Raw genomic sequence first — 21417 nt, 5'->3', positions numbered from 1 at the left:
CCCCATAGAGTTAAAGCATAACCAGAAAACAGGAGAAGTTATGGACTCTGCGGTGACTGACAGGAAAATACATGGTTCTAAGTCAAGTACTCCAGATACTTGAGCAAGATGCTTAATGCTTGTGGTATCAGCACACTTGGAAGGCTTAGGTGAGAAGAAGACTGTTATGAGTTTGAGGCTAGCACAGACTACACATTGAGTTCCAGAACAGACTTGTCCACAGAGCAAGACCATAAAACAAAAACAAAACAAGAAGGACCACCAGAGCAAGTGGCCAGGTAGGGAGCCCTGTGCTCTGAGGTTAGGAAATGGGAGCCAATCTACATCAAGCCAGGGAGAGTGATAAGCCCAAAGGATGTATCTTATCTACCACAATCTATTTTTACTTGATTAGGTTGAATAAACATATGAACCAGAAACTAAAAGTTATATTTAGCCATCTTTTGGTTAACATTTACCCAGAGCAGGGGGCAGGACAGCACTCCTTTTTTTTTTTTTTTAAATACTTTATTTACCCGGGCATTGGTGGCGCACTCCTTAAATCCTAGCACTCGGGAGGCAGAGACAGGCAGATCTCTGTGAGTTCGAGGTCAGCCTGGTCTCCAGAGTGATTGCCAGGATAGGCTCCAAAGCAATACAGAGAAACCCTGTCTCGAAAAACCAAAAACCAAAACCAAAACCAAAAACTCTCTAACTTTATGTGCATTGGTGTAAGGATACCAGATCCCCTGGAACTGGAGTTACAGACAGGTATGAGCTGCCATGTGGATGCTGGGAATTGAACCTGGATCCTCTTGAAGAGCAGCCACTGCTCTTAACCACTGAGCCACCTCTCCAGCCCCTAGGACAGCACTCTTGCAGGTGAGTAGTACTGATCAAATCTAAGTGAGAGCCTGAGCTGTAACCTGAGTCTGGTTCCTAAAGCACAGTGTGTTCTTGGCAAGACCACAGGGTACCTGTAGGCTTTCCTTCTTTATCTGAATAAAGATCAGGACACAGCATTGCTACAGCCCAGCTTTGATGATGTGTTATTATGGACTTAAGATGATGGGAAAACAGCAGAGAGGTGACAAGGGTCAGGCCTGACCAACATCAGGCACAGGATAATGTTCAAACGAGGGTCAGTTAAGGTAGTATTGGAAATTTAGAGTGTGTGTGTGGGGGGGGTAAAAACAAACCAAAAGCCAAAACCAGCTTGGTCTACAAAGCAAGAATCACCAGGGCTACACAAAGGAACTCTGAATCAAAAAGAGAACAAACAAAAAATAGAATTTCGGGCTGGTATTCTATCAAATCAAGTCTAACTGCCTATGGAAAATCTCGAAGGTCAGAATCAGGGGACCTGCAACCTTTTCAGTTTGCTCTGAAGTCTTACTATAATTTCTTTTATTTCATGTGTACGAATGCTTTGCCTGAATGTATGTATGTGCACCATATGCCTGCTTGATGTTCACAGAAGTGAGAAGAGGGCTTCAGATCCCCTGGAACTAGAGTAACAGATGGTTATGAGCTACTATGTTGTTGCTAGGTCCTATTGAATCTAGGTCCTATCAAATGTTAACAAGTGCTCTTAACCCCGAACCATCTCACCAATCCAACTGTGTGTGTGTGTGTGTGTATGTGTGTGTGAGAGAGAGAGAGAGAGAGAGAGAGAGAGAGAGAGAGAGAGAGAGAGAGAGAGAGAGAGAGAGAGTGTGTGTGTGTGTGTGTGTGTGTGTGTGTGTGTGTGTGTGTGTGTGTGTGTGTGTGTGTCTTCCAATGTTTGTACAGGTGCTGGCAGAAACCCAATATGGATGCTTCGAACCAAACCTGGGCCCCCTGAAAGAATTGCATGCACTCTTAACCCCTGAGCAGGCAGAACATGGGACACCCACTTTTAATTCTAGCACTCAGAAAGCAGAGGCAGGCAGATCTCTATTACTTTACGGCCAGTCTGCTCTATATAGTGTGTTCCAGACTTGCCAGAGCTACAGTGAGATTTTGTCACAAAACAGAGGATCAAATCAATATTATGACTATGATTAAGAACAATCTAGTACAGTCTTAGTATTTTGCTGGTAGGAGTAATAACGATAAAATAATGAAAGCTACATGTGATAGAAATCACTGAAGAATGTGGAATCAGGAAATTGCTGGAGCAGACTGCCCTTCTAGCCACAGTTAAACTGTTGGTTCCAATTTTGTTTTCTGAACAGGTTTTCCTAGCTCTAGGTTGTTTCTATAAATTTACCATTTTAAGGGCAGAAGTGGTTTAAATAGAATTTAGTGTATCACTCTCAAAATGTTTAATGGCAAGTCTGCTTTTCAGAAATCTTAAGTGTCTGTAACTGGCTGGAAATAGGAAAGTGGAAGTATGAGCTACAGGTCAGTGATGGCCACATAGGGTTTTATAAGCATAACCAGAAAACAGGAGACGCCGTGGACTCTGCAGTGACTGACAGGAAAATCCAGTCCAAGTACTCCAAATAACTTGAACAAGGTGTTTGATGCTTGTGGTATCAGCACACTCAGAAGGCTTAGGTAAGAAGAGGCTAGCATAGATGATACATTGAGTATCAGAACAGACTTGTCCAGAGTAAGACCACAAAACCAGAAGGACCTCCAGAGCCTGGTCTACATAGTGATTTCCAGGACAGTCAAGACTACACAGAGAAACCCTGACTCAAACAACCAACAGCAACTAGTATAGTGCACGTACACATCTCCTCATCCCTGCAGCCTCCTTTTCTCTCCTAGGATTACTGTTCAATAAGCCTTAGTGAGGGCCTACTGTGATTGATGACAATCACCTTCCTTTTACCTTCTTAATCAATTCTGGATCTTTAGGAGCCAAATGAATAAAGTTCAGAAAGAAAGCCTTCTGAGATATCATTTATAATTTATGAAAGGATTTCTCAGCTTCTTAGCCAGTGTTTCAATTTAAGACTACAGTCCCTAGGGTTACTTTATAAGACCAAAGTAGGACAGTACCCCATTAACACGGGGATCATTTCCCACCATGAATTTAAAGACACCAATAGGGAAAGCTAAGGCCCTTCTCAAATAAAACAAGAGCTTAAGGAAGCTAGCCCCTCCTCCAGGAACATCCTGTAAACAAGTGCAGCACTAAATGTGAAATGAAAGGATGAACATCAACCACAAGGAGCCCAGTGACAAGTGGCCTAAAGCCAAAAGTAAAGCAAGTTGTCACATGATCCAGGACCTTGGTGAGTTCGGCTAGAAAGGTCGGCATGTTGCTGAGAAATGGGAAAACTATTCTGCAGGATGGTTAAAGAGAAAGACAAATCATTGAATTGGAAGTGAGAATTATTCCCCACCCCAAACTAGATGGTTAGTCTGTGAACTACAGGAAACTGATCAAAGTTCCTAACTAGGTGAAGAGTAAGGAACGGCTATGAAAAAGGAAGAAGCTGTGCGGTGGTCCTGCACACATTTAATCCCAACACTCGGAGACAGAGCAGACAGACCTCTGAGTTGAAGCCAGCTTGGTCCATGGACCAAGTTCCAGGACAGCCAGGGCTACACAGAGAAACCCTGTTTTGGAAAAAATAAAAGAAGAAAGAAGATTGAAAGTAGATGGAATGTTGCTTCTGACCAGGGCAGACAAAGGTAAAAAGAATAAAAGCTTTTCTAGTGTTCCCATGCTCTCACCAATGGGCACCCAAACTTTGGAAAAAGCACCCGCTTGCCCTTCCCCTACACTTTCTCAATCCCACCAGTTCATCACCTGTAGCAACACGAGCCTATCTATTGACCTGAGACTCAGAGAGGGAATCTTTTCCTGGCACAGTATATAGGTGCCTACTTACCTTTGGTTTCCCGTCTCTTGCAGGTAGGGTGGAAGGCCTGGTGGTAGCAGTGGCAGCAGCAGGGCGTTTGGGTGGGGCAGCTGGCACTGAGCCTGAAGCGAGGCTCATGGGTTTTTTATTCAACCCACCAGTAGTGGTGGGAGTTGGCTGCTTAGGGAGAGGAGTGGGCTGTGTTTTGGCTTTCGATGTTGAAGTCTTGGCAGGTTGAGTGGTGGCCAAAGGCTTTAGGTTGATGGTTGTTTAATTTTTAATTTAAAATTTTTAAAGAACATCAAACACACAGACAAGAATAAAAACAAATTAAAATAAAGTATAAATTACACAATTCAAATTAAAATTATAAGCAATGAGGATTGATGCAACTGAAAATTAGCATTTCTTTCTTCTGAGCTCAGTAAATAGCAAAGTGATACCAAGATGGAGATAAAGAAACTATAACTTTCTTCTTGATTCTTGAACTCAAACTTGAATGTGCTTAGGTATGCTAAGCACATTTTCTACTACTGAATTACACCCCCAGGTCTGTGGAAATGCTTTCTTAATCGCAGTGCCACAACTTCCAGCAGTATGGCTTATAAACAATTTAATTTAAAAATAGATTTGTCAGGAATTAACTTCTGGTTACTGTAATTATTCTATAAATAAAGCCACGAGCAAGTGATTAAATTATTACTGACTGGATCTTCTTCTTCTTCTTTTTTTAAAATAAGATGTCTGCTATGATACAAAGGCTGGCATATAGCTCAGGATCCTCTACTCTCGGGCTTCCAAACTGCTGAGATTAAAGGGATAGGCACCACACCCTGCTTTTCTTACCCATGTCTTAACAAGACAATACTATACCTAAAATGTCGCACCTGTATGTTTACAAAGTACAAGAGGAAGTTTTGAAGCTATGATCTATGTGAAAAAACCCTTCATTTCTTTTTCCTGAACAGATTTCAGAATAAGTCTATACTTGCTTTGTGTTGTTAGTAAGGGAAAAGTAGGTCATTTATACATAGACTACCATGTTAATATCCAGTCTGAAAAGGCCATGGACACAGTGGTAGAGTGCCTGCCTCAGAAGTAAAGGCTTGGGTCAATCTCCAGCACAGAAGACAAGTGTCTAATGAACATCTAAGCAAAAGTGTAAAGCAGGAGATTTGGACGTTTGGGATAGACCATATGAGAAAATGGGAATATAGTTTCTAAGAACATCCAAATTTGAAGACAGACAAGACAGCTCAGAAAAAAGACAGTGCATTCATGATTCAAGCAAATACAGCAGAAGGTTCTGTTTTTAAAAACTACTAACTATACCATTCATCCAAGCACCTACCTTTCCTTTTTTTTCTGGGCTTGGTGGTAGCTCCTTGTTTGGTGGGGTAGTGATGTCATTTCCTGTCACACTTACAGCAGCCTTTCCTTCTTCTTGCCTGGCTATTCCTAAAGAGTGGAGAGTCAATGGTAATTATCCTAAATAAATGTGTCTTTACAACCATTCTAACACAGAAGGCTCAGTTGAGAGAGCCCTGCAGGGCGATGCTGCTGAAGATGGCCACAGCCCTGTGCGTTTGCTCCCTGTGATCACAGCAGTTCTAGGAGCATTTGTCCTGTGCTGAAGCCATCTGACCAGAAGCTGATAGACAATTGGTGGAAGGAAAGAGCCCTTAAAGTGTGGTCTCCTTTCCCTTGACACCAACAAAGAGCTTCTGTCACCCAAACACCTACTCCCCAAGAACAAAGGGTACAAAAACCTCTTCTGCTATAGTCTATCCCTGGAATAAAGGTTGCTGAGAGATGGGGCAAGAGCCAGATCATCCAATGCCCCAGCCTTACTTCCTTTCCCTGTAGAGAGCCACTGACAGAGGGTGTGAGATTAGGCTGCTCCAGTTCTAACAGTGACCTAGATTCCCAACAAGGTTGAGACCCACAGAAAATGAAGGCATCAGCCTAAACTAGCAAAGCTCCTCTCCATAATTCAGATGCCAATAAATCTTGCCTAGAAGCAAGCACTATGGTACTACAAAATGTGAAACCCTAATGTGGAAAAGATTTTCTGATTAGTGCAAAATCCAGAACCACAAAAATTATAACTAAAGAAAAGCAAAGTCATAAAATCCTAAAGGCAACTTCCAAACACAAGACAATAAGTGAGCTGCATCTGCATCTCAAATAGAAAGAGATTAATCATGTAAATAACTCCTTAAATTACTGGTGCTGTAAGACAGGATATCATATAGCCTGGGTTAGCCTGGAAATCACTGCATATATGATGATTCTGGTTTTCCTATGTTATACCAAGCTAATGGGGTACAAACCTAGGCTTTGGAGATGGATGCTGGGTGAGCATACTACCAATTAAGCTATACGTCCTGTGGCTTACTTCTTTTTTTGAAGACAGGCTTTCATATAACAGATGCTGGTCTTGAACTCCTGACTGTCTTACCTCAATCTGCTGAAAGATGTAATTACAGGCCTGAGCCATTATGCTTATGGCAACAATCCAAAAGAAAAAGTGTCAAAAGAATATGAAAATAGGTCTTAGAAATGTTAATGTCTTTTGAAAATATGAAAAGGTTTCCGGGCGGTGGGGGCACGTGTTTAATCCCAGCACTCTGGAGGCAAAGGTAGGCAGATCTCTGTGAGTTCAAGGCCAGCCTGGTGTACGGAGTGAGTTCCAGGACAGGCTCCAAAGCAACAAAGAGAAAGCCCGTCTTGAAAAAGCACCACCACCACCACCAATATGAAAAGGTGAGCCAGGCACATGCCTATAATTCTAATACTGGGGGAGGTAGTAGCAGCCAGAGTTCAAGGTCAGCTCTCGATACCTGGTGTGTTTGAGGCCAGCCTGGGCTATATGAGATCCAGTCTCAAAAACCAAGTAATAAGGGCTGGAGAAATCTCAAGGGTTAAGAGCACCGACCTCTCTCACAGAGGACCTAGGATTGATTCCCGGTACCCATGTTGTAGCTTATAGATCTAGTTCTGTGAGATACACCAGACACGTGATACATAAACATGCAGGCAAAAACATCCATGAAATAAAAACAAACAAATCTTAAAGGAAGAAAGAAAAAACAAAGAGTTGACAGTCTGTATCTTGGATCTTCTTTTCTTTCAATCATAATGACCTACTTGACATCTTTCAGATGCAGAATTTTTTAATAATGTTTTGAAATTAACTGCTTTGCGAGGCTGGAGAGATGGCTCAGAGGTTAAGAACACTGACTGCTCTTCCAGAGGTCCTGAGTTCAATTCCCAGGAACCACATGGTGGTTAACAACTACCTATAATACGATCTAGTGCCCTCTTCCAGCCTGCAGGCATACATGCAGGCTGAACATTGCATACATAATAAATAAAATCTTAAAAAAAAAAAGAAATTAACTGCTTTGTATGGCTTTTCAGTACTAACAGCAATAGAGACAGAACAATGGAATAAAATCCTTAGGATCCTTGACCCACCCCACTTTACTATGATTTTTCTGCAGCAGAACATAAGACTTGCATGTTCCAGGCAAACATACGACTGCTGAGCTATATTCTGAGTCTCTACCCCCATTTAAAATAAAATGCCCTAGGGCTGTGGAGATAGCTCAGTAAGTAATACAGGTACATGGATACCTGTGTTTGGTCCTTAGAATCCATAGGAAAATGCCTGCTTGTAGTCTCAGTGCTGGGGAAGTAGAGACTGGCCAGGCAGTCTAGCCCAATGGCAAGATTCAGGGCAATGAGAGACCTTGTTTCAAAAGAAGTGGGTGGTGTTCCTCAGGATGGCACCTAAGGTTGTTCTCAGGGCTCCACACAAACGTGTCATATGCACCTGCACACACACAAACACTCATACTACCATTCTTTCCTCTGTTAATCAATTATGCCTGTAATATTGATACCTTTTTATCTATTGCTGTTTTCCCATTACTGAAATTCTAAATAACCCTTCTGTTACATCTCATCTCACCTTTTGGGAGATTTTCTGTTTGCTGTCTCCAAGGGTCTGTGTACCAGATACAAATGCTCCTAATTGTCCTTGAAGTAAACTCTGAGAATTTCTGTCTCTTCTATTCCTGGATAGCTTTGCTATTATCACCTATTTCCTGTAGCCATGAGGAAACACCTGCTACTACATGTCCTCAGGTTTTGGTCAGAAACAGTCATTAATTCCGTGGTAGACGGTGCTCAGTCTCTTTTTACTGCTTTCAAGATTTTTATCTTTCTTTTTGTAAAAAGTTCCTGCTAACTTGAAAACAGAAGTTTAGCTATGAGGTGTTGGGTATTTTTTACATTTGGAATTTTCAGTTCAGTTTCTTTTTCTTTTTTTTCAGTACTCCTCACCGCCGCCCCCCCAACTTGCTTTTATTTCTTTTTTGGAGAAAGGGTTTTCTGGGTGTAACGATCTTGCAACTTACTTTGTAGACCAGGCTGGCCTCCAATTTAACTCAGAGATTTACCTGCCTCTGCCTCCCCAGTGCTGGGATAAAAAGCATGTGCCACCACACCTGGCTTAGTTTCTGGAATCTTTCTTAGGGTTTCTCTGTGTAGCTTTGGAACCTATCCTGGCACTCACTCTGGAGAACCAGGCTGGCCTCGAACTCACAGAGATCTGCCTGCCTCTGCCTCCTGAGTGCTGGGAGATTAAAGGTGTGAGCCACCAAAGCCCAGCCAGTTTCTGGAATCTTTGAGTATTTCATGGAACAGTCACTGAGTCTTGCATGCTTTCTCCTCTAAAGACTCTGATGGTAATAGCTATCAATGCCCAAGTTTAAGTTTTAAAAAATTTTTATCCTTGTCCTTCAGATAATGTTTTTTCCAATATATTTTTCACTATTATTCAAATGATGAAACTGAGTAATTACTACTCATCTGCCAAATTCAATGATACCCCTTTTAAGGATGGAACCCCGGGGGGTTCAAGACAGGGTTTCTCTGTAGCTTTGGAGCCTGTCCTCATACTTGCTTTTTGTAGACAAGGCTGGCCTGGAACTCACAAAAACCCACCTGTCTCTCCCTCCTGAGTGCTGAGATTAAAGGCGTGCGCCACTTCCATGCACCGTGTTTTAGATTTTTAAGGCTTATCTATTTTATGTATGTGGGTGTTTGGTCTGCATGTATTAAGTCTGCACACTAGAAGAGGGCATCTGATCTCATGGGACTACACTTATAGTTGTGTGGGTGCTGGGAATTGAACCTAGGACCTCTGGAAGGGCAGCCAGTACTCTTCTTAACCATTAAGACATCTCTCCAGGATCTTGCTTTAGATTTTTGCTTTGTTTTTCTTTTTCTTTCTTTCTTCCTTTCTTTTTTTTAAAGAATTTATTTATTTATCATGCATACAACATTATGCTTTCATGTATATCTGCAACCAGAAGAGAGCACCAGATCTCATAACGGATGGCTGAGAGCCACCATGTGGTTGCTGGGAATTGAACTCAGGACCTCTGGAAGAGCAGTCAGTGCTCTTAACCTCTGAGCCATCTCTCCAGCCCTCTTCTTCTTCTTCTTTTTTTTTTTTTATAAGAAAAGGTTTGAACTCTGTAGGCCAGGTTGTCTTTGAACTTACTGAGTTACAGCAGGATAACCTAGAACTTGTGGCAAACTCCTGCCTCAGCCTCCTGAGTCCTGGGATTACAAGTATGTACTGCCATGCTGACATACAAATTTATAACATGTAAATTAGCATTTGTTCATCTTTTTAATAACATATTTCTTTCTTTAGATTTACTAATTTTTCATTTTTTAAAAATTTTATTTAAAAATATTGTTAGGAGGCTGGAGAGATGGCTCAGAGGTTAAGAATACCAGCTGGTCTTCCAGAGGTCCTGAGTTCAATTCCCAGTAACCACATGGTGGTTCACAACTATCTAAAATGAGGTCTGGTGCTCTCTTCTGGTGTGCAGGAATATAGGCAGAACACTGTATATATAAGAGAATGGAGCCCTTCAAGTTGTCCTCTGGTTACCAGATACACAGCACACCACTGCCCAAATGCTCAACGCCCCCAAAGAAATAAATGTACAAAGTGGTTCTTAAAAAATAATTTATGACTTTTATTTTCAGTGCACATTGTGTGTGTAGTGCAAGAGTGCAGGGTCATGCATGTCACTGTATACTTGTGGTAACTGGCTCTCTCCTTTTCCACCAAGTGGGTGCCAGGGATAGAACTCAGTTTGTCCCAAGTATCTTAACTACTAAGTCAGACAACTCATTGGGTCCTCATTTTCTTGTTTGTTTTTCAAGAAAACATGTAACTGTGTCAAAGCAATTTTTTGATGCCTGCTTTAAAATTCTAATACTGTACTGGAGCAGGCAATCACCTGTTATATTTATCATGCAGATTTTGGCTGTGGTTCAAGTGAAATCTATTATTCAAAGCCCTAGCAATAAATTCTGGCCACTGTGTTATTTTGGCCCTCTTGGGGCTCTCAATCCATGTTGCTACTACTTGAAAGAATTGAAAGCAAATTCCCTGGGTCACTGGGCATTACTAGTACCAGTTAGGAGCAAAGTAATTACTCCCTCCTCCTCCTCCTCCTCCTCCTCCTCTTCTTCCTCCTCCTCCTCCTCCTCCTCCTGGGAATCAATTAGAAGGTATCCCTGGACTACTCTCTGGCTATGTGGGAAGGTCAGCCTTCCCACTGCATCTTGATCTGCTACCAGAAAGGAGGAGGTAGAAAAATCCTGCCCCTGGGTAGAGGAGTGTCAGACAAGCAGCTTATATGTCCACAACGCTATTACTTGGTGCTGACAGGGGATGGGTGAGCCTTCCTGCAACTGCTGCAATTGTGGGTGGATCAGGTCAACAGCTCCTTCTGCTGAGCATGGAGCAGACAATGTGTCACAAGCTACATCAACACAGGTGGACTGCCCAGTGCTGGATCTATGCAGGCAAACAGGGTTCACACTAGGATCTTACTAGGCTTCCTTTCTTATCACAAACAAACAAACAAACAAACAAACAAAACCTACTCAATTTATTTTTTAGTGTATATATGAAAGGGGGTACCAAGGTGTATATGTGGAAGTCAGGTGACAATTTTAGGTGTCTGCTCTTTGCCTTCATTCTGGAGGAATGAAACCCAGGTGTGTTGAGGCTTTACCTGTTGAACTGTCTGATCAGCCCTTTCTAGTCCTTCTGCAAGACACACTGGACCTGTCTCTCTTTTCATTCTCTTCTCCTCCACCTCAATACTACTACTGCCATCGCCTACTTGCTAGAATTCTAGGTGCAGGCCTCTTTAGGGGTACAGAAGAAATAGGAAAGAAACATCACTGGGAACTCACTGCACTATTCTATAGTTCCTGAGATTCACAACATTTCAGGTTCCTTTACAGAACTGTTTTACTATGAAGCCTGGAATACAGAGTTGTGTTTATTTTTATTTACTTATTTTTATTTATTTATCTTTTCTTTTGTTTTTTCGAGACAGGGTTTCTCTGTGTAGCTTTGGAGCCTTTGTGACTTGCTCTGGAGACCAGGCTGGCCTCCAACTCACAGAGATCCGCCTGCCTCTGCCTCCCGAGTGCTGGGATTAAAGATGTGTGCCATCAACGCCTGGCCAGAGTTGTGTTTATAAAGGAGAAACAGGAAAGATAGGTTTCCTAATGTTGAATATTTTAGACTATATGTTTGAGCCATATGCAGTTTTAGTGAAGAAGAGGAGGAGGAGGAGGAGGAGCAGGAGGAGGAGGAGGAGCAGGAGGAGGAGGAGGAGGAAGAAGAAGAAATTTTAAACTGTGATGCAAACTCGACAACTGTACCAATTTGGCACCACTACTCTTCTGTAGAAGCTAAAGAAAGGTCTCACCAAAGGAGACTTGCTGCCATTGGCTCTAGCTCACACTAAATATTTTTCACCAGCACAGGGTTTTCAGTAAACAACAAAAGCTGTTAACTATAAACTGACTAAGATAGGTGTCCTGGGGCTTGCCTTTAGGCAGGCGGGTGCAAGGTCAAGGTCATCCTGATCTACACAGCAAGTTCCCTACAGCCAGGTTTTGTTTCTTACTGTTTGTATGTGCACAGCAGCAACTCCATCTGCGCACATAAACATGGCTGTGCCTAAGTGTTAACTGCTGCTTTCCCCCCACAGATGTGGCCTATCACACAGGACCTCCTCCTTGCCTCTGGGGTACCCATGCTAGGCACTACTGCAAATGTTGGCAACCCCTTCCTGGGGCTGTTTCTAATGACCTTTCTATTATTTGTACCACCTGCTTAGATTGCTCAAAAATCTCAGCAATCCATCTCACACACACCTATCACAACCAGTTTCTATTTTGCCTGTTTGTTTTGTTTTCCACCTCTATTTTTGATGTTTTTAGACAGGATCTCTCCACTCAGGCCTGGCTGTCAAGAAACTTGCTGAAATACTTACAGGGGATTGAACCCAGGATCTCACGCATGCTGGACAATCTCTTTCTCACTAGACACATTCTCTTTTGGTAGTTTTTTTAAGGGCTAGAAATAAAGGCGCTTTGTTAAGGAGGGAAAAAAGGCACTCCTGAAAGTGGAAGTGGGCTATCAAGCTGGGGAAACAGCTCTGCACCATAAAGACTCTGATCCTTTAGAAATTAATTTACATAGCGCCTGATTTCTCTCACATTGGTATACTGGAGGTGGAGGCTTTTCTAATACACACTCTGGTTCTTAGATGCAACCTATAGTTTGTACTTTTTGTTATTTCTGTATTTAACACTAAGCTTTTCAAGCTACCCTTCAACTTTTCTGTAACCCAGGATGGCCTTGAATTTGCTATCTCCAGCCTCACCCTCCTGAGTCATTAAACTTCCTGCATCACCAGTCTGGAAATTATAGTTGTTTTACCTCTTCTAGTTCACCCTACCTACTAGGAACAGGGCAGTCTTCCTCACATAGACCTTGGGCTGGGTTATTTGCTGTCACTGGCAAGAAACATAGCATTTAGCAATCAAGAAATCTCTCAGTATAGCATTTCAAACTTATAAAGACTAAATATTCATTTCTAAATATTTCCCTCACTTTTTTCTCATAGATGACAACAAAGTAATATGCAGACAGTGGGGAAAGGAATCTATATACAGGGACCAGCAGAGAACCCCCAGAGACACACATTAGCTATAGCCTGGATGTATGTATCCTTGAGTTGGATTCCATGAGGTTCTTCTATGTCCTGAATATAAATGCTCCTTACAGTTAACAAAGCCATCTTGGTTTTGAACTACTTTCTCCTTCTTACTGCTTCTTTCTCTTTGCTAGGCTCTTTACCCCAGGCTAACACTGAACTCATAGAATTCCTCCTGCTGCCTGGCAGTGGTGAAGCATTTCTTTAATCCCAGCACTCAGAGGAGTTTGAAGGCAGCCTGGTCTGAGTTCTAGGACAGGCTCCAAAGCTACAAAGAAACCCTTTCTTGAAACCCTCCACACACCCCCCCCCCACGCAAAAGAAAAGAAAAGAAAAATACTCCTGCCCAGCCTCTCATGCAACTCCACACCCAGTACTGGCTTCCTTTATCTGGAAGTCTTTACCTCTGAACTATGAGCCATCCTATTTTTAAAAACCAGGATTAAATGTTTCCCCTTAAAAAATGTTTCATGAGTCACAAACCTTTCACCATCACCCATCAAGCCCTTGCCTAGATGATTTAGTTGCTTAAGGACAATGAAAATTTCTAGTCCCCAGTGACTGACAAATGGTAGGCATATTAATCAATTATTCTTTATAGCTTAGTATCAGGATTCACACAGTTGAGTTAGTTAGTTAGTGGATTTGTTAGTCATTCAGAATGGTTTTCCTGCCAGCATGAACTTCTATTAGTGTGAACTAGATTGAACCTGTTCTAAAATTAACAAAATCCTTACAAGTTACTAGTCCAAGCTTGGAAGAGAATTACAGTTAGTGTCAAATACTGAATTCAATAGTTTTGGTAATTTACAAAGCCAAGTCTAGTATGTATGAACTTGGAACTTAATCTCTACTATTAAAAAACAGGAAGGAAGGAAGGAAGGAAGGAAGGAGGGAGGGAGGGAGGGAGGGAGGGGGGAGGGAGGGAGGGAGGGAGGGAAACAAGAAAAGGGGAAAAAAATCAAGTCTTCATTCACTACCACCATCATGGGTTCCTGAGGATGGACAGAAAGATGAAAGGATGATATCCATGAAGACTTTCTAAATCCTGCTACTGCTACAGGTCTGCAAAAGCCCAGGGCTCCTGGTTTCTTATAATCCTGTACCATAAGAGACTACAGAAGAGAAACAAGCTTTTTTGCCTAGTTCATTTAAAATAAAGACAAAAACCCTGCTTGTGCCCCAAGATGGCTCCTCAGGTGAAAGTGCTTATCACACAAGACTGGCAAAACCTAGAATTCAATCCCAGAAGTCAGGTAAAGATGGAAGGAAAGACCAGATTCTGTCCACAAGTAATGGCATGTGCTCAACACAATTATAAATTAAAAACAACATTTTATGAAAATGTATTCAAGAGAATATTGAGAATGGGTCCTAAGAAAAGTGCTTACTTAAACAAACACGTGTTTTAAGTCCCATTGACATTCCTGTGAAACATGGTCCTTTGTGGTCAAACTGGACCCAGGGAAAAACAGGCGTTTTAGACCACCACCAATGTCAGCAGTGGAAAGAAAAGGAAAGAAAAGGCAATGGAGAGAGCACAGAAGGCAGCCACAAAGAGCCAGGCAGCACTCAGCCGCTTACTGGGTCACAAGTCTCTCCTCTCCCCAATTTCCTTTCTTCTCTTTCTTCTCACAAGTCCTCAAAACACACACACAAAGAGAAAACTAAAAGCACGATAGGGTCAAACATGAAGGACATGGGGAGAATATTAAACAGCCAGATACAAAAGGCTCCTTTTCAACTTAAACAAAAGTAAAACATCCTCCAAAGCAGAAGGGAAAATAACCAGCTTCTACCCAAACTGTACAACTTAAAAGAGGTTAGCGCTGATAAACCACTACGAATCTAAACAAAGTGACAGATTTTTCAAGCAAGTAAATCAATCAGCAGCAGTAGGATGGTCTGAGCTCAAGAATCATTTGGTTCAAACCAATGGAATTAGAGGGGTGGGGAGATGGGGGATGGGGTGGGGAGGGTGGCACCGGTGAAGCAGCTCTGGTTTTTAATGCTCACCACTCCTGCCCCCACCCATCACCACCCCAGTCAGCCTGCATCCACAGCCAGGCATTCGGCTTGACCTAGCCAGATTCACTTTGTTCTCCTTTGACTCACTCCCAGCAAGCTTCCAACAAGGAAATTAAGCTTTCCCCCAAGCAGTCCCAGACCAGGAGTAACAAGCTGCTGATGTTCCTGTTGGTAACCTATTGCTTTGGCTCCTTCCTCACTGTCTGCTGGTTCCCAGTGGAGGCAAAATTTAGAAACATACCATCACGTGGGGTCTCTTCACACAGCAACGATGGAGTGCGCTGGGTTGCAGTGACCTCAATTTCTTTCTTCCCTGCCTGAGCTGTCTGCCCTGGCTGTTTCTCACCTCCCTGGCAGATGAAGGGACATGAATCAACTCCTGTCTCACTAGTGTCTTCCTGTCCCCTTTCCTTGCTTGTTCCTTCGGGAATCTGTTCCAGCTTACTGTGGAGATATACCCCAGCAGTGTCCAGTTCTGTCTTCTCAGAGCTGCTGTTGTCATCACTGAGGTTGATCAGTGCTTCTCTCTTCATGGCCACTGGTTCCTCAAAGGTTAAAGGAGTAGGTACCTCTGAAGCAGGCAGGCTGGGTAGTTCTCCAGTACTCAATCTGCAGCTAGCTGACTGTTCCTCGGCCACTGTCATGGAGCGCCTCATGGCAGGCACTCCCAGTTTCCTGGGCACAGGGCTTGGCATTGGGCTACTGATGGCAGGTAGCAGGTCAGAAGGAAGTTCCTCTTGGACAGGCAGCTCAGGGTACTTATCAGCAAGGTTCACAGCAGGGGGCACTGAGAGGTGGTAGCATTCAGACAGGGCTCTGCGCATTGCCTTTTTCTGCTGGGGGGCTTGGTCAAGCATGGGCCCCTCCTCAGTAGAACTCAATTTTTCCAACTCCTTTTCGTGGACTGAGCTGTAAAAGCCTGCATTCAAATTGTCCTGAGTGAAGTCCACCATAGTGACTGGTGGACTGGTGGTGGGAGAATGCTCAATAGTGGGGGCTGGGTGGGTAATAGCCACCAGTAGTGGGAACTGATCATGAGGCCGCTCAGAGTTATCATTCATCACTCCAATCGCTGGGCAGCTAGAGATAAAGCCATTCTCTTTTCCTAGAGTTGTAGCCCTTGAGACCTGGGGGCTCTGATCCACTGAGTGAAAGTTGGGGCTCCAAGCACTGGTTTCCTGCTCCTTACCATATTGAGCAAGGGTGTCAGCAGCCCCAGGAAAATTCAGATCTGCTTGGCTCTTGGTCTCTAGTCCATTCTTCCCTGCCACCTTCCCCTGAACTACAGTGGCTTTGTCTTTCCCCTCTGTAAGTCCCAGGTGGAACTCAGCTGTCTTCTGGTGTACTAAGTTCCCCTCCGAGGAATAGCAGGCTTCTGAAATCACATACCTGCTCTCAAGGTGACCGGAGGTTGCTTGATACGCTTTGTTAGGCTCTTCAGTGTTGAGGTCTTTGTCTAGCTTCCCCTCAAAGAAGCAGAGCTTATTATTCTGCTCCAGGAAGCTGGTATTCTTCACAAGCCGGTCTTTCAGCTGCCCGTCCATGCTGACATTCAGCCCGATTTCATTCAGTTTACCCTCTGTCCTCTGCCATTCAAATCCGGCCTGACTGATTTCTTTTGGGGAGTCCATTCTGCACTCTAGAGGCTTGCCTTTAGAGAGTTGGTCGTATGCAGCAGTGAGAGCGGCTGGCTGCTTGTCTGGAAGCGACATCGTCTCTTCCACTGCTCCCCCACTCACTCTTGAGCTCTCACACCACCCACGTTCACACGGAGCTTGCAGTGACATCACAGCAAGTTCCCGGGATTCATGGTAAGCTCTATAGTTCTCCCAAACCCCCTTTCTCCTCAAGCAGTTAGATACTAAATGTATTTACCAGGTGTGAAAAGGAAGAATGAACAAAAGAGAAAAGAGAATGCCACTGTTTGTTAATCTGTAACTATAATTTCCTGCTAGCTAGCACTCTGTTTAGTCTTATAATTTAAAATATGGTATGGTGCCAATCCAGGCACTGAGGATAGTAATTATTCCAGCTTTCACTAATATACATACATGTGCACCCACACAACCACTTAACCGAGTCTATGCCTAGCCTGCTAAATTCACCCACTCAAAAAACTGTTTTAAAAACAAGGTTCACTTGCCAATCCTCAGCTAGAAGCCCTGAAAAATAGTGATTCCAGGAAATTGCTCAAATTTGCAGTAAAAAAAAAAAAAAAAAAAAAAAAAAAAAAAAACTTCTTAATGTAAAATTAAGACTGAGGGATTCACTCCTTACAAGTGGGTTTTGCTTTCACAGCAGGTCATCAAATTCTTTCAAAAACTGACTTGTGGCTTGTGGGTATTTCCTCTCTCTCACTGGCCCACTCCCATTATTGGGAGAGCTTTCCCTTCATTCTCTGTTTATTTAATGTGTGTGCACTCACCACAGAAGTCAAAAGTCAACTTTCAGGCGATGGTTCCCTTCAGCCATGTGGGTTCCAGGTATCAAATTCAGGTTATAAGGCTTTTTCACAACTGAGACATCTTGTCAGCCCAACTGTCTATTTCTGTTTCTTTATAAAATTCAAAACCTGGCTTTGGTAGGATTTCCAAAGACCTATGAGTTCTACTGGTATCTATACTGGGAGTGTAGTGAAGGGCTTAAATATATCAATATGCTAGAGTTGGTGGTCACAACTTTAATCCTATTACTGAGGAGGCAGATGCAAGTGAATCAGTGGGAATTTGGGGCCAGCCTGAGCTACAATAGTGAGATCGTCTCAAAGACACCAATGCAAAGGGCTTTTTGACGTGTACTCCAATAAAGATACACAACTCCAACTGTTTACCACACTTGAGCTTTCATTCTTGTTTCTTTGCATGAGCTGGGTGCTCCCACCTACACCAGCCCTGCTCTTTCCCGGGACTGACTGTGCAAACATACTTGGCAACAGTTCATCTTGCTTTGATCTCTGTGGCTTGGAGATTTTCCTACCCATTATAACCCACTGCCACAGCTCAGCGCAGGCACGATCCCTTCCTTCCTTCCTTTGTAGCTTACAAATCATAAATTTAGGACTGTCATCTCTGGATTACCAATGTCACAGAACTCAGATCCTTACTTTTTTTTTTTTTAAACTTGGGGTTCTAGTGACCATGGAAGTCCAAATACCCCTCTTGCCTTGTGACACTGAGGTAACAATGTGTCTGAACACAGTGGCCATGAGTTGGCTATTAAATGCCTACACAAAAAGTGTCATGGAAACTTGCTCCTGAGAGTCAAATTATTTTTACTTTTATCCAGTTTACCTCAACAAGTCCCCCCCCCAAACTTGCGACAATATAACAACCATCATGCATTTAAGACCTAATTTAAATTTTTAATTGATAGAAAAGAGAAAAAATGCTAACTCTCAAAATCTAACTGCCTAAAAGAAAGAAAATATCCCATTTGCTGAATCCCTTCCAAAATACTCTATAAACAATACTGCAAGGACAATTAAAAGTGTACATAGGGTGTTGAACAACTCCTATAACCTGTTCCCCTCTTTTTACAGAAGGAACAACATCCAAAGGTGGGAGCATGTTCTGCCCACAATCAAAAGGTGAAAATATAATGGGAAAACCAAGGTCTCATTTCTGATCACCCATTTTCCTATAACACTAAATAAGAGTTCATGTTATTTATTGAATGACACACACTTGGAAAAAGTCCCCTCAACTCTATTGCTGGTATCAAAGAGAGGGTCCTGCATAGGCCAGACAAGTGTTCTTCCACTCAGGAATCCCCAACCCAATTCTTAAAAAGATAAAAATATGTTTGCATGGATACATATGAGTATGTCTGAAAGCCACAGGACAATCTGCACTGTCATTTTGAGGAATATCATCTTATCATCTACCACTTTTGAGATGGGCTTTCATTGGCTGGGAGGTCACCAATCAGATTAGACTGGCTGAGCAGTGAGCCAGTTCCAAGGTCCTCCCTGCATAAAAATTACAGGAATAATCCACCTTGTCCATCTTCTTTCTTTCCACAGGTTCTGGGGTTCAAATTCAGACAGGCCTTCATGAATACAAGGCAAACACTTCCAGAGTGAGCTATCTCCCTAGTTCTTCCTTTCAAGTTTATTATTTATTTGCTAATCCCCTCACCACATTTAGACAGCCCTGGCTGGCCTGCAAAACTTGCTATATAGGGCAGACTGGCCTAGAATCATAGAATTGGCCTGCCCCTACCTCCTGCATGTTAGGATTAAAAATGTATACCAAGATACCTGGCCAATGTATTTACTTTTGAAACAGGATTTTACTGTGAAGCCTATAGTGGCTGGTAACTCAGCATCTTCCTGCTTCAAGTCTTCCAAGTGCTAGGGTTATCCATATTCACAACCATGCTCAGCTGTGGCTCTGTTTTAATGTTTCCTTAATTAGCAAAGAAAAATAGTTTAATGATTTATGAACTCCATGGTAATCTTTTATTTATAAGCCTTTCCTGAAAGTTCCTAGGGAAGGAAAATGACCTGTCATACCTGCCATGTGGGTGACTAGCACAGAGGTAAATGAACAATAACATATCTCTTACAAAAGTGCTATGGAGGCAGAGAGAGGCAGATCTCTTTGAGTTCACAGCCAGCCTGGTCCACATAGTGAGTTCCAGGACAGCCAGGGTTCTGCAGTGAGACTCTGTCTCACAACAGTAACTGAAGTTAGTGGTAGGATAGGCAGGCAGCAATGTTTCTGTATTGTTTGGTCTGACTCTATCATTAGAGAAGCCTTCTCCTACTCTCAAAAGCTGGCACATTTTTCTTCTCTTTTCAGCACTGGCATTGGAACCCAGAGCCTCAAATCCGGGGCTATGTTACTGAGCGCCAGTCCTAGTCTAAGAACTAGTGATGTGGAATGCTAACTGGGCCTATGGTTTGAGGTTCTGTTTTTTATTCAGGTTAAGTCTGATAAAAGTACAAGGATTTCTGGGTCCAGTCACAAGGTGGTTTCTAAGATTTTTTGGTCAGATATACAATGTCATGGCAAGCCTCCAAAGGGGTTGGTACAGCCAGATGTACTGGCAGATGTTCCTGTTTTTTTGTGCCTGGAGTTGTTATTTAACCTGTTCAGGGCCTTGGATTTTTGTATGTTGCATGGTTGGTTCCACTGCATTCTCATTAGTTACCAAGGCAACACTATATTCCGGATTGACCAACTGTTCTGTTATTGTCTCCAGGAAACCATCCTAATAGATTATTACAATGAAAGTTAGTAATTCTAAATACAATGACCAATAGTACTTCTTTCCAATATAAGCCCAAGGTTAAAGTTATAATCTTTTTTAAATACAGTTATAATAATAGTTACACATATCTTTTTTCAAAACCATATTTTACTGAATTTTAGGAACATATCTTATACATGTTCAACTCAAGAACATCATGATTCTCCCTGATTAAAATTCAAAAGTTGGGAAGTGAACAGACAGAATGAAAAAAAAAAAAAAGTAATCTCAAAGCACTAAAATGAAGTAAATGAGAAAACTCTACCAAGAAGGACAATTTCCTTTTAAGCAAACCTCTGACCTTCTGATAGCCTCTACCGAGGGAAAAGAAAATGATCCAATTAAAACCAGACAGGCTTTCCAAGTGTGGCTCTCGAAGCCCTCACCCAGTGTCTGATGGAAGCAGAGACAGACATCCACAGATATACACTGAGCTGAAATCGGGAATTTAGTTGAAGAGAGGGAGGAATGAAGAGCAAAGGGGTCTGTACCAGGTTGGAGAAACCCACAGGAACAGTTGGCCTGAACAAGGGAGAGCACATCGACCCCAGATGCTGTCTGGGAGGCCAGTACAAGACTGATCCAGACCCCTGAACATGGATGTCAATAAGGAGGCCTCTGCACTCCAGGGAGCCTCTGGTGGTGGATTAGTATTTTTCCCTGGTGCAAGAAGGGACTTTGAGAGCCCATCCCACATGAAGGGTTACACTCTGGCACTGGACACATGAGGAAGGGCCCAGGCCCAGCACAGGAAGATTTGGTGGACTTTGCAGAGGCCCCCGGTTGAGGGCCCTACCCTGCCTGAGTGGTGGTGGGTGGATGGGGTGGGGGGTAGGTTGTGGGTGGGGGAGGAGGAATGGGGGTGAGGGGAGGGAGAGGGAGAGGGGAATTACATGTGAAACAAGCTTGTTCCCTAACTAGAACTAATAAATAAATTAAACAAACAAACAAAAAAAACAGACAGAAACACAACTACATTCACCAATTATGTCCAGGGTAATTTTAAGATTATCTGTCTATGGAGGCACACAGGACTCCCTAGAGCCTTTAGGGACTTATCTTCTTTTCCCCAATCTCAACTCCAAAGGCTTCAGAGATCTCACTGGTTTCCCAATGACATATCTGCCAATCACCACAGCATTTGCCACTTCCTCAAATACACCATGCAACTGCACAAAGTCTTGGCAGCACTTCCTGACCCACTGAGACCCCTGTAGCTCCTCTACAGGCACTCAGCTCCT

The 21417-nt window shown here is 42.9% G+C and overlaps 1 protein-coding gene across 7 annotated transcripts in view; it reads right to left on the bottom strand.

Annotated features, from left to right (window-relative positions):
• The window catches only part of Map4 (microtubule associated protein 4), a 137951-nt gene that overhangs the window by 13405 nt on the left and 103129 nt on the right, over positions 1–21417 (bottom strand). For all 7 annotated transcript variants that reach the window (XM_027414645.2, XM_035443995.1, XM_027414648.2 and 4 more), the window contains 2 exons: positions 5131–5237; positions 3810–4031 (listed from right to left, as the gene is read on the bottom strand). In XM_027414645.2, coding sequence (XP_027270446.1) covers positions 3810–4031; positions 5131–5237 — 329 coding nt within the window. The remainder of the gene's footprint in view (positions 1–3809; positions 4032–5130; positions 5238–21417) is intronic.

The sequence above is a fragment of the Cricetulus griseus genome, chromosome 4 (genome assembly GCF_003668045.3).
Source record: "Cricetulus griseus strain 17A/GY chromosome 4, alternate assembly CriGri-PICRH-1.0, whole genome shotgun sequence".
Lineage (NCBI taxonomy): Eukaryota > Metazoa > Chordata > Mammalia > Rodentia > Cricetidae > Cricetulus > Cricetulus griseus.
Note: the sequence above shows the minus strand (reverse complement) of the source record. Positions and strands in the feature narration are given on the sequence as shown.